Source organism: Acomys minous (genome assembly GCF_964271855.1).
Source record: "Acomys minous genome assembly, chromosome: 15".
In the NCBI taxonomy this organism is placed as follows: domain Eukaryota; kingdom Metazoa; phylum Chordata; class Mammalia; order Rodentia; family Muridae; genus Acomys; species Acomys minous.
In genome coordinates this window covers 97,015,873-97,029,743 of record NC_140497.1, presented here as the reverse complement: position 1 = coordinate 97,029,743, position 13,871 = coordinate 97,015,873, and the positions used below count along the sequence as shown (strand labels likewise).

At 39.3% G+C, this 13,871-nt stretch overlaps 1 protein-coding gene across 20 annotated transcripts in view; it reads right to left on the bottom strand.

Moving 5' to 3' along the window:
- The window catches only part of CCDC18 (coiled-coil domain containing 18), a gene marked incomplete at its 5' end in the record, with an annotated part of 112,471 nt that overhangs the window by 57,424 nt on the left and 41,176 nt on the right, over window positions 1–13,871 (bottom strand). For 18 of the 20 annotated variants that reach the window (XR_014774867.1, XM_084758740.1, XM_084758746.1 and 15 more), the window contains 5 exons: window positions 2,324–2,544; window positions 6,735–6,892; window positions 8,362–8,486; window positions 9,641–9,724; window positions 10,619–10,910. Coding sequence is in view for 19 of the 20 variants with exons in the window: in XM_084758740.1 (XP_084614866.1) it covers window positions 2,324–2,544; window positions 6,735–6,892; window positions 8,362–8,486; window positions 9,641–9,724; window positions 10,619–10,910 (880 nt within the window). The remainder of the gene's footprint in view (window positions 1–2,323; window positions 2,545–6,734; window positions 6,893–8,361; window positions 8,487–9,640; window positions 9,725–10,618; window positions 10,911–13,871) is intronic. The other 2 variants (XM_084758748.1, XM_084758750.1) reach the window with 1 other exon arrangement.

The window sequence follows — 13,871 nt, the reverse complement described above, 5'->3', positions numbered from 1 at the left end:
GATGCAGGCAGATCTCTGTGAGTTCGAGGCCAGCCTGGTCTACAAAGGGAGTCCAGGACAGCCAAGGCTACACAGAGAAACCCTGTCTCGAAAAACCAAAAAATAAAAAATAAAAAATAAAAAATAAATAAAAAGAAAGAAAGAAAGAAAAGAAACAGACCAACATCACAGTCTGGTTCCCAAATCCAGGCAGTGGCCCTGACAGGTCAGTCTTTGTTCAGCGGTCAATAAAGTTCCATCAGTCTGAGTCTGGTGTTTGAGTAGTCAACGTGCAGCTATTCTTGAACCCATAACACCAGGGAACCCACAGACACCACACTTTCCTAAGATCCAGACAAAGACGAGGCCAGACAGCAATACCCAGAATCTCCTCAATCACATAACTCTAGATGCCGAGGCCCCAGTGCAAAAACACAAATATGAACAGCCACGGGAATGTCTTTCTGCTAGAACCCAGCAACCCTACTGCAGTAGGCCCTCAGAAATGCAGTATGGTAAAGCACAAGACAAGGACATTATAACAGAAAGCTATGGTCAAAGACTCTAAAGTGGATCTGAATAAATTCCTTAGTGAAGTTGTATGAAACAATAAAAATTATCCATGGCATGAAAATAGAATTTAGCAAAGAAATAGATCACTAAAGAAAACCCAAACTAAAATAAAATTGGAATAAAATTTTTAGGAAGTCAAACAAAAGCCATAGAGGCAAGCCTCAGCAACAGTCACAAGCATGGAAGAGAAAACCTCAGGCACTGGAGACAAGATAGAAGAAACAGACACAGACAAGATCACAGAAGAAGATTTCCCTATCCTAAAGAAGGAGGGTGCCTATCACAGCATAAGAAACATACAGAGCACAAAATAGCCAGCACCAGAAAAAAAAAAAACTCCATAGCAGGTAATAATAAAAACACTAAATGTACATAACAAAAAAAACATCAAAAGCTGCAAGGGAAAATAACCAAGTGCCACATAAAAGCAAGCCCATTAGAATACAAACTTTTCAGTGGAGACCCTGAGAGGCAGAAGGGCATGGATGAGTGTTCTAGAACCCTGAGAGACTGCAGAGGACAACCTAAACCACTACAGCTATCAAAACTATCAAGAAAAATACAGAGAAAATAATTGATGATAAAAACAAATTGAGCCAGGTGTGATGGCGCACGCCTTTAATCCCAGCACGTGGGAGGCAGAGGCAGGCAGATCCCTGTGAGTTCGAGGCCAGCCTGGGCTACAAAGTGAGAGCCAGAACTCTGTTACACAGAGAAGCAAAAAAAAAGAAAGAAAGAAAGAAAGAAAGAAAGAAAGAAAGAAAGAAAAGATTTATTTTAAGGAGCGTTTTCTCAGACAAAAACTGTAAGGAATTTATTACTAGTAGATGTGCATCAGAAAACTTTTTATAAATTGTAAGCTAAACATATAACTTTTTAAAAAATAAATGAGATACTTGAATAACATGTAACATTTCTTTTTCAGAATATAACTCACAGTATCAGATTCACATGAATTTTTTTAAATATTTATTTTTTATGTACAGTGTTCTATGGCATGTACACCTGCAGGTCAGAAGAGGGTGTTACATCACATGACAGATGGCTGTGAGCCACCATGTGGTTGCTAGGAATTGAACTCAGGACCTTTAGAAGAGCAGTCAGTGCTCTTAACCTCTGAGCCATCTCTCCAGCCCCACATGAATGTTTTAAAATGGGAATTTGAAAAAAAAAGGGAATTCATAAATTATACCTACTGAAGCACAGATGCTAGAAACTCAAGAAATCCACACGGTCATATATTTCCTAGTAGCTCTGATGTTTGTTAAAATTTGAAATCCTCTATTACTACTCCTTTTTTCTCCAATCACAATCTAAGATCTATAAACATGTATTATTATTATATTAATTTATATTTTATTAGTTTCATTAAATTTGAGAATTTTTAGCTACTAGGTAGAATTTTCCTACTTTTAATATAAATTAAACATATATATATATATATATTTTTTTTTTTTTTTGGTTTTTTTTTTGAGACAGGGTTTCTCTGTGTAGCCTTGGCTGTCCTGGAGTCGCTTTGTAGACCAGGCTAGCCTCGAACTCACAGCGATCCGCCTGCCTCTGCCTCCCGAGTGCTGGGATTAAAGGCGTGCGCCACCACGCCCGGCTTAAACATATATTTTTAATATGATTTTGAAAGAATTTATAACTTATATGGTACCATTTTCCAAAGCCTTAGAAGTCTAGATTTCAATAGTAACAAAATTCCATAGCAATACTATTTTTTCTGTCTCAGAATTTAGCACTCAAACCCAGGTAAATCCAAACTTACTTCATTTTCTAGCTTGCTGGCACTTGAAGCTTTCTCTAGCAGCTCCTCTTGAATTAGCTGAAACTGACTCGTTCTGTGTGCCATGCTAACCTTCAGATCAGAGTTCTCAGCCTCTATCTGTACCAGCTTAGCACGCAGCTCCTCCATCCCTGTAGCAAGTCGCTCCTTCTCTCTTTCATATTTCTTGTGCATAGTGTGCTGATTTTGATCTTTGACACGTTCTGAAAATAAACACAAATACTGCTTTAAATAAAAGCTGAAGAGTCAAAATTCACCTTAAATGGTTGAAAGATTTAATAATAAATTTCAGTTTCTTATTTAAACAATTATAAGATATGCAAATTACAACCCTTAAAAAAAAACTTAGAGGACAAAAAACATATGACCATCAATGCACAAAAGGACTTCAAACAAACCTCAATATTCTTTCCTAATAAAAAGACCTGAAAAAACGGGCACAGAAGGAATATATGTCACCATAATAAAAGCCATACATATACAGCAAAGCCTTTGGCCAACATTATATACTTTTGGACTAGCTGAAATTGTTAGGAATATACTTGTGGTACTTTAAGCAGATGAACGTTCAAAAGCCGTGAGCATTGAACCTTCCCATTCCCACCTTCCTCCCCTACAAGTGAGTAGGAACAACACAGTAACATTCTAAAGCTGAAGGCTCCACCATAAACATACACACTGTTTCCTACGCCAAGGTGCCTGGGTTTTCAGAAGCATTCAAAGGGCATACTGTCAGTGATTACGTGGGAGCACACAGGTCAGAACAAACAAAACAAAGCATGCTCTTTTCAAGACTTGGATTAAGTAGCCATTGCCCAGAAATTCTCCACATATACAGGACGCCCTTGGCTCTTTGTCATCGGTGCTGACAGAGACTATATGTACCACCATCTCTAATAGCTATACTCTTGCTGCTAAACACATCGCTCTCTCCCCTCTTCTGATTTCTCATCATTTCTGATTACACAGACTTTACTAAAGATACATTTGCTGGTAGCTGGAAAGATGGCTCAGAGGTTAAGAGCACTGGCTACTCTTGCAGAGGTGTTGAGTTCAAGTCCCAGCAACCACATAGCAGCTCACAATTGTCTAGAACTCCAGTTCCAAAGGACCTGACCCCCTCTCACAGGCATACATGTAGGCAAAACACCAATGCAAATAAAATAAATAAACAAACAAATAAATAAAAGATGATTTGCTTACTGAGAGCCACTACTAAAAGAGTAAAATTAAGATTTATATTTAATGCATCAATAATTCAAATATTAAAAATATTAATATATTTAAATATTTATATATTATATAAAATATAAAAGCTTAGTGGTAGAGCACTCTCCCAACATGTATAAGACTTTAGATTTATCTTGGCATCATAAGCTAAAAAAATTTTTAATCAAAAAGACAGAAAAAAAAGAAAAAGAAAAAGGAAGACAGAAAAGATGAACAAAATAAAAAATAAATTCACTAGTAGATTAAATCTAAAAAGATAAATAGTTATGCTCTGGATATCATAATAAAATAATAATTAAAAATATAGGGTCTAATTACATATCAAAGCAATACTCAATTACATTATGTATAAGAACCTCCTTAGCAGGTAGGTAGTGGTGCTGGTGCACACCTTCAATCTCAGCGCTTGGGAGGCAGAGCCAGGTAGATCTCTGTGAGTTTGAGGCCAGCCTGGTCTACAGAGTTCCAGGACAGAGAAACAGAGACAGCTGTTTAGACAGCTAAACAAAGAAACCGTGTCTCAAAAAGAAGAACAACTTTTTAAAAGAATGGGGGAAAATTCTATTAGTCAAACCCTAATAGTAAAAAAATCTAAAAGGGCTACACTGATTTCAAATATTAAAAAGATTGTCAGGAGCTAAAAGGGACACAATATGAGGGGCTAGTCAATTAGATATGACATTATGTATATATAAATAACACCTTTAAAATACAAGACTGACAGAGGTAAGAGAACACACAAACCAACAATTGTTGGGAACAAGCAAAAGAAACTTATTCTGAGTCCTACCATTTTGTTTTTGGACTCCATTTAACCATAGGGAGAAAGTAAATTCAAGGTCCCAGGCCCTAGGGGAGCTGGGGACTTCCCAGTAGCTGACCAGCTTCTGTCATAAGGAGGCAGGTGTCTGAGTCCAGCCATGACAAGGACAACGTCTCCATCTTATTGGCAGGGTCAAACAAGGTCCTGTTCTCAGGCCCAGGGACCTACTCCAGTCCTGACTGATGGACATTCCCTTGCTCAGCCCCTTGTGTCAAAATATGACTGACAATGCTACAGCCCACTCCACACCCCCTCACTTTATGGTTTCATCCTTTCAATATGCTGCACAACATCCCTTAGGGGCCATAGTTCAGTTCCCAAGTCCGCTCTGCTGCCCTGATCAGTCAGTAGTGGCTTGATTTTTGTCACTTGCATTGACCTGGTGTTTTGAGTTATGTTGGATTAACTGGACCTGACAACACAAGCATATATAGTGGAAGATTTTAATACTACTCTTTCAATAATCAATACAACAAATATATTGAAAACCATCAGGTATGGAGAAAACTGAAAACTACAAATATCAACCTAGTATGACTCAGTTGATATTTTAAAAGACATTAAAAGGCAGGGAAAGGGGCTGGATAGATGGCTGAGCAGGGAGGAGGTCATACAGAGGACCTGCACTCAGCTTCCAGCTCCTGTCAGGCAGACCATAACCATCTGTAATCCAGTTCCAATGAGAAACACTCTTCTGGCCTCTACAGTCAGCTGCACTCATATGCACATAATTCCACAGAATGAGATGCAGTCTTTAAGAGTTCAAGGCCAGGTGGGATATGACTTTCTCACATACTCTGGTGCCTCACCTTTGACCATGTCCCCTGGAGGGGGAGACCTGATGGCACTCAGAGGAAGGACAGCAGGTTACCAAGAAGAGACTTGATACCCTATGAACATATACAGGGGGAGGTAATCCCCCTCAGGAACAGTCATAGGGGAGGGGAATAAGGGGAAAATGGGAGGGAGGGAGGAATGGGAGGATACAAGGGATGGGATAACCATTGAGATGTAACAAGAATAAATTAATAAAGGAGAAAAAAAAGAAAAAAAGAAAAAAAAAAGAAAATGATTTCCAAAGGTGGGGGAAAAAAGAGTATTCATCAATAAATTCTTTTATCTAATTAAAAAAAAAAAAAAAGAGTTCAAGGCCAGACTGGTCTACATAGCAATTTCCAGGCCAGCAAGGCCTACAAATGAGACATTGTCTCAAAAAAGGCAAACAAAAAAGATTAGCATTGGGGATACAGTACAGTAGTAGGTCATATTCTTACCATGCATGAAGCCTTGGGCTGAATAACTACTATTAAAAAAGTAGGGCTGGAGAGATAGCTCAGCTGTTAAAGGGTAGGCTTACAACCAAAAAAGTAAATAATAGCACATGCCTTTAATCCCAGCACTTGGGAGGCAGAGGCAGGTGGATCAATGTGAGTTCAAGGCCAGCCTGGTCTACAAAGCTACTCCAGGACAGCGAAGGCTACATAGAGAAACCCTGTCTCAGGGGGACGGGGGAGTAAATCACAAAATTACATGAAATATGTTCTCTGACTATTACTAACATTATAAAGATATTTTGAAAATCTCTGAAAATTAAGCAAAAAAAAAAAAAAGTCAGACTCAGAAACACAAACACATAGACTAAAATTCAGTCACTAAAGAAGCAATCAATTTATTGTTTAAACTGTATAAAATGAAAATACAACATAAAAACTAGTGGGATTACAAAGTACTGCTTAAAGAAAAGTTTTTCCTTTTAAATACTTATATCTGAGCTGGGCATGGTGGTGCACCCCTTTAATCCCAGCACTTGGGAGGCAGAGTCAGGCAGAACTCTGTGAGTTCAAGGCCAGCCTGTTCTACAAAGTGAATTCCAGGCAGTCAGGGCTACACACAGAAAAACCCTGTTGCGAAAAACAAAACAAAACAAAACAAAATCTCAGATCTTTCATCTGTACAATACTTAAAAATAAATAAATAAATATTTGTATTTGAAAAGTTACTTGCTTTGGTTATGGTAATAGAAAAAAGTACAAAAACATATTTAAAAGCAAACATGCAAACCAAATGCATGTAAACAAGTAGGTTTTTTTTTTTTCCTTTTCTCTTTCTTGAGACAGGGTTTCTCTGTGTAGCCTTGGCTGTCCTGGACTAGCTTTGTAGACCAGGCTGGACTCAAACTCACAGAGATTTGACTGCCTCTGCCTCCTGAGTGCTGGGATTACAGGCGTGCGCCACCACACCCAGCTCTTTGACTACGTGCTTTGTTTTTTTAAATACTTCAATTACTAACCTTTCCTTTAACATTATCATTTATACAGTAATTCAACATAATACACTTACCCGCTGTACTCCCACCTAGTTTTACAGGTTCTGTTTCTAAGGTATTTACTTTGCCGCCTTCTTGGCTATCATTAGCAACAGCATTTAGAGACAACTTCGACACAGTCAGATTTGCATGAAGCTTTTGAATTTCAGCCTCTTTTATTGCAAGCTTAATCCTAGCACAAAAGAAAAGAAGCCAGAAGTTATTGCTAAGATTTCTGTTTGTTTGCTTGTTTGTTTTTTGAGATAGGGTTTCTCTGTAGCCCTGGCTGTCCTGGAACTCACTCTGTAGACCAAAGTAGCCTCAAAGTCACAAAGATCCATCTGCCTCTGCTTCCCAAGTGTTGGGATTAAAGGGGTATGCCACCAATGCCTAGTTCTAAGATTTTATTTAAAAAATACTGTTTTTCACCCTTAAAGTTGTGGTAAATACTTAGCCAACAAGATGTCTCAGTGAGCAAAAGCACTTGCCTTACAAGCGTGTGTGTGTGTGTGTGTGTGTGTGTGTGTGTGTGTGTGTGTGTGTGAGAGTGTGTGTGTGTGTGATGCATACAACTAATAAAATAATAAAATGAGTAAAAGCTTTGAAATTGTGATAAAAGTCAACTCTTATGCAGGACAGCGAAATTCTTCTTTGTTTTATTTTTTGTTTTTTGTATTTTAAGAATTTTAAGACAGGGTCTCTTTACATAGTTCTGGCTGTCCTGTAAGTCACTATGTAGACCAGCTGGCTTCAAACTCATAGAGATCCATTAGCTTCTGCCTTCGCATTAAAGGCGCACATCACCACACCTAGGTAGGACATGCAAATTCTCACAAACCACTAGTTGGACTGCAAACTGCCTCAGCTGCTGCACAAACATAATAAAAACTAGTAAAATTGAAAACATAGATATTCTCTAACCTATGAATTTCATTTCAAAGAATTTATATTAAAGACAATTTCACATATATGTACAAGGAACAATAAATAAAGATGTTCTTGCAGCACTGTTTATAACAGAACAAAAAATAAATACTAGGTAACATCAGAGAGAATGGATAAATTGTGACACAGTACTAGGACAACAAAGTATTAAAGCAACAAAGTAATCATGCAAATTATCCTTTGGCCAATTATTATATCTCAAAAAGAAAGGATTTTTTAAAAAGATTTGTTTTATTTCAAACTGAGTGTTGTTAGGTGGGCTATGTGAACGTAAGTGCAGGTGTTGGTGGAAGGTCCCGCAGGAGCAGCACATGCTCTCACTCACTAGACCATCTCTCTTCTAGCCTTGATGAATAGATTATTTAAACGTGTTCAACATTAGTATACATGTTTACACGTGTATGTGAGAATGTAAACATTTACAACGGGCACATACATTGGGCTTGATGATGATGGTTATCTGGAGGAGTGGGGAGGGACAGTGGGACTGGCAGAGGGTCAAAGGATTTCCATCTTGTAATTTTTTTATTTAGAAGAATAGATCAGAAATAACAACAGCAAACAAAATGTTAGGAATCAATTTTAACTTGGATGGCCAGGATTTTTATAAGATTCGCTGGAATTTCCTGCAGTTTTTAAACCATTCAACTAAGCATCATAATTTAAAGACCAACAAAACATTCTACTTAGTATAACTTTAAAAACTGAAAATTATACCTCAATTCAGAAATCATCAATTTATTTGCCTCACAGCAGCCAATGCAACTGTCCTCGTTGTTAGAAAAACTATTCATCTGGTGCTTAGAAAGAGATGACTTAAAGCCAAGTATTTCTCTTTTTAACTGCAAGTATTAAAAAAAAATTATATATATATGATTATGTATATGATACAACTGTTTTTTTAATACTACATGAATTTCATGGAAACAATCTGGTATCTATAAGTAGAATATATAAGCATATTTGAGTTATATAAATCAATGTGAATATATTTCAAAACAATACTTAATCTTTCCAGATGCATTTATATGTAGCTATATCTGATATAAGGATAGGAATGATATATAAATACTACAGAATTTTAAAAAGTAGTTATGACATGGGGCTGGAGAGATAGCTCAGCAAGTTAAGAGCAGTCGCTGCTCTTCCAGAGGACCTGGGTTCAATTCCCAGCACCCACACGGCAGCTCTCAACTGTCTGTCAATTCAGTTCAGGAGAATCTGCACCCTCTCACAGACATACATGTAAGTAAAATGTATCTTAAAAAATAGTTATGACAAACAGCAAAGCATTCAATGACTAAAACCTTCAAACAAAAAACGTTTGGAAATTTCACATTTCCAAATCACTTAGTACTTTATGAAACAAAAGATCAAATATGTATTGTAGCCACTTTTAGAATCATATGTGAAATCAATCCTGACACTGAGAACAAATAAGGATTTCAATTTAAAATAAGTATTATGAGTATTCAATTTAAAATGATTATATTAAAATGAATATATATCTCCATGTTTCAATCTTAAAAGGCAACAAATAGTATACTAAAATCTTGGTAAAATAACATCTGAGAAAAGCAGATAAAGGAAAGGCAAGGAGCTTAGAACCTATTCCTGCTAGTTGCCCGTTGGGCTAGTATTTCCCATGTTTTTTACTAGTGAAATGGCATTATCAAATCTGATGTTTTTCAATTTCCTCTCAGCTTTATTGTTCCATGACCGACAATACTTTAAAAGTAGTAAAATCTGCCATGCAGTCTACCATCCATTCTTTTTATTATTGTTGTTATTATTATGGATACAGTATTGTTTCAGGGTGCATGCCTGCAGGCCAGAAGAGGGCACCAGATCTCACTGTAGAGGAGCCACCATGTGGGTGCTGGGAACTGAACTCAGGGCCTCTGGAAGAGCAGCCAGTGCTCTTAACCTCTGAGCCACCTCTCCAGCTTCTTAAGTGAAACAAACCATGACATGTGTGTAATTTTCTCATTCTTACCTTTATTTCACACCATTCAATGTCAAATTTCTTCACCTTTCTAATCTCACTGACATACATGAATATTTTAAATTCCATGCTAACCTAATAAGTACACATAAAGTTACTCAACATTAGCCATTAGAAAAACAAAAGTTAAAACCATAGAGAAACAGTAGTTCATACAGACTAAGATGACTACAGCAAGACGCACAACAAATGTCAACAAGGATGAAAAGGAACAACAATTGCTGCTAGAAGTTTTAGAAGACACTTTGACATAAATTTACTGCATTTCCCAGAAATTTTACTCTTAAGTATCATAGAGGAATTGGAACATGTTAACTAAAAGACTTCTGGGGGCTGGAGTATGCCAATATTCACAAAAGCACCATTTACACAGACTAAAAGCAGAAATAGCCCAAATGTTCACCAGTTGGTGCTTAAATAACAGTAAATTCACACAACTGAATACTATTCAATACTAAGAAGAAATAAAATACTAATTTGTCTCAATATGAATGACCCTAAAAATATGAAAAATAACAGATGGGAAAACCCCCTGCACGTTATTATAACTTTATTTATATGAAATGTTCACAAAAGACATACAAACTACTACTGGTTTTCCAAGGTAGGGTGCCTAACTGTAAAGAGGCACAAGGGATGCTTCAGGATGACAGGAATATGTAAAATTGGATTGTGGTGACTGTTACAAACTCTTAACTTTACTAAAACTTCCTTAATAGTATAATTTAAAGGAATGGATTTTCAATATAGATAGCATTTATTAAAACTTTTCAAAAATTCTGTGCAGTTCTTGTATATGACATCTCAGAGACTAAGAGTATGAGGGGAAACTAGGTACTAGACAAAAAGCTGTGTGAAAACCAAGTCGAAGAACATCAGTAGTGAAGCAGTCACAAACTGGTGCGCTGTAAGCAGCGAGCTTCCTTCCCTGCGCAGTCACGGGCACTACACTTCTTCACACACACTCACCGGCGTCTGGGATATCAGGTTTTCTAAACTCCTCAGTTCCAGCCTGGAGCTATCAATTTCCTGCTGGCACAAATCCAGTCGTTCATTCTGTGTTGCGACACGAACCTTCAGTTCTCGGTTTTCATTTATTAAAGAAATTTTTTCTCGTAATATCTCATCTCTGTCCTCTAACTCGTTCTCTAACTTCAGAATGCACTGCCTGGACTCAGTCAGCTGTGACATGACTTCTGAATTTTTCATGGCCATAATTCTCAATTTTTCTTTTCCACTATTATGCTCTTCTTTTAACAGCCTATAAGGAAGAAAAGCATTAAAATGAAAGTAAAATGTGCACTCATTTTCAATAATCATCTTTACACGCTCTCACTTTAAACCAAGGACACGATAACAAGAAAGGAAAAAGCAGAAAAGAGCAAAAAACCCCTAAATAAAAGGGCAGCATACGGACCACAGCAGCAACACACCGACAACAGCAGCACACCAACAACAGCAATACACTGAGAACAGAAGTACACTGAGAACAGTACATTGACAACAGCAGCACACCGACAACAGCAGCACACCAACAACAGCAGCAGCACATCGACAACAGCAGCACACTGACAACAGCAGCACACTGACCACAGCAGCACACCAACAACAGCAGCAGCACATCGACAACAGCAGCACACTGACAACAGCAGCACACTGACCACAGCAGCACACCACCAACAGCAGCAGCACACCGACCACAGCAGCACACCAACAACAGCAGCACACCGTCCACAGCAGCAGCACACCGACAGCAGCAGCACACCAACAACAGCAGCACACCATCCACAGCAGCAGCACACCGACAACAGCAGCACACCAACAGCAGCAGCACACCAACAGCAGCAGCACACCGACAACAGCAGCACACTGTCCACAGCAGCAGCACACCAACAGCAGCAGCACACCAACAACAGCAGCACACTGACAACAGCAGCACACCGACCACAGCAGCACACTGACAACAGCAGTACACTGACAACAGCAGCACACCGACCACAGCAGCAGCACACCGACAACAGCAGCACACCGACCACAGCAGCACACTGACAACAGCAGTACACTGACAACAGCAGCACACCGACAACAGCAGCACACCAACAACAGCAGCACACCGACCACAGCAGCACACTGACAACAGCAGTACACTGACAACAGCAGCACACCAACCACAGCAGCAGCACACCGACAACAGCAGCACACCAACAGCAGTAGCACACCAACAGCAGCAGCACACCGACAACAGCAGCACACTGTCCACAGCAGCAGCACACCAACAGCAGCAGTACACCGACAACAGCAGCACACCAACAACAGCAATACACTGAGAACAGAAGCACACAGAGAACAGCAGCACACCGACCACAGCAGCACACTGACAACAGCAGCACACCGACCACAGCAGCAGCACACCGACAACAGCAGCACACTGACAACAGCAGCACACTGACAGCAGCAGCACACGGACAACAGCAGCACACTACCAACAGCAGCAGCACACGGACAACAGCAGCACACCGACAACAGCAATACACTGAGAACAGAAGTACACAGAGAACAGCAGCACACCGACAACAGCAGTACACTGACAACAGCAGCACACCAACAACAGCAGTACACTGACAACAGCAGCATACTGAAGAGTAGTTATAATGACAAAACATACTGTCCTATGGATATGAGGAAGGAAGGCCAGCACAGGAGCACATATGCATTTCCAGCAACCAAGGGATGAGGCCGCGTCGCTATACAGAGCATGCAGACCAGCCTGGGCTACAGCGTGCAAATCTGCCTTTCCAAGAAAGGAAAAAAGAGAGAAAGGAGAGGATGGTAACAACTGGGAGACAAAGACTGAGCTCTGAGGTAAGCAGAGAACTGCAGGAGCTGTGTCCTGATCATCAGAATGCCTCATTGTGGCTAACCTGCCCTAAAGCTGCAGTTAGATTCTTCCCGCTGAGGAGAAACTGAGATCCTAGGGCAGTTTCCTAACTGCCTGCCACACGTGCGCACTAACAAAGTGCTGTATACTCACAGGCTCTATCATCAGTGCCACATGTGCGCACTAACAAAGCGCTGTATACTCACAGGCGCTGTATACTCACAGGCGCTGTCATTACTACACCACTTACATTGTGGTTTTGACAACTGCCCCTCTCATCTTTGTAGATTTTCAAGGGGATTATGGCAAGACCTTATTCATCATGATCTGGGAGAGGAAAACAGGCTACCATAACCACATGAATATACCATTCACTTCATAAATAAGTGTTTCCCACACAGAACTGAGCGCTATTACCCCACGCCCTCAGGACAACCCACTCCAATCTCTTTCATGTGCGTGTTTTACTTTGCTTTGCTAAGCAAACTTCCACATAAACTGTATGGTTCTAGACTAAATTTCCTCTGAGAACAAATTACAAATAAAAATACTTATGCTGGGCTTGGTGGTGCACACCTTTGGTCCTGGCACTCAGGAAGCAGAGTCAGGTGGACCTGAGGCTACTCTGATCTATAGCGTGAGTTCTAGTACAGCCAGGGATACACAGAGGAACCCTGGATTGAAGTACAAAGACAAAACAAAACAAAACAAAAGTCTTGAAAAAACAAACCGAAATTTAAAAAAATTTTTTTTTACAGAGAGAAATGATTAAAGCTAGGCAGAAATAACCGGAAATAGTGATGTATGCTTTAATCCTAGCACCTGGGAGGCAGAGGCACACAGATCTCTGGGAGTTCCAGGACACCCAGGGCTGTTATACAGAGAAACCATCTAGAAAAACCAAACCAACCAACCAAACAAACAAAAAACAAGAAGGAAATTACTAAAATAGAAACCAAACAAAAAACAAAGAACAAAACCACAAAGAATCAATGAAACAAAGAGTAGGTTCTCTGAAAAGATAAACAAAGGCTGCACAGACAACTCAGGAAAGACAGGCATCTGCTCCTCAGCACCGTCAGGTGGCCACGGCAGCCTGCAGCTCCAGCAGGAGAGTCAATGGCATCTTCTGTTTCTGTGGGCCACTACACACATCTGCACCACACTTAAAAAGGCACACACACACAAGTAATAAAAACAAAACAAAAAAAATTAAAAAAAAAAAGACAAAAAAGATTGGAAAACTGTAACCAAAAGAAAGAAAAGACCCACAATAATAAAAATCAGATGACAAAATCCAGTATCTTTTCATAATAAAATTCCTTAAGAGAATAGGGATGGAAG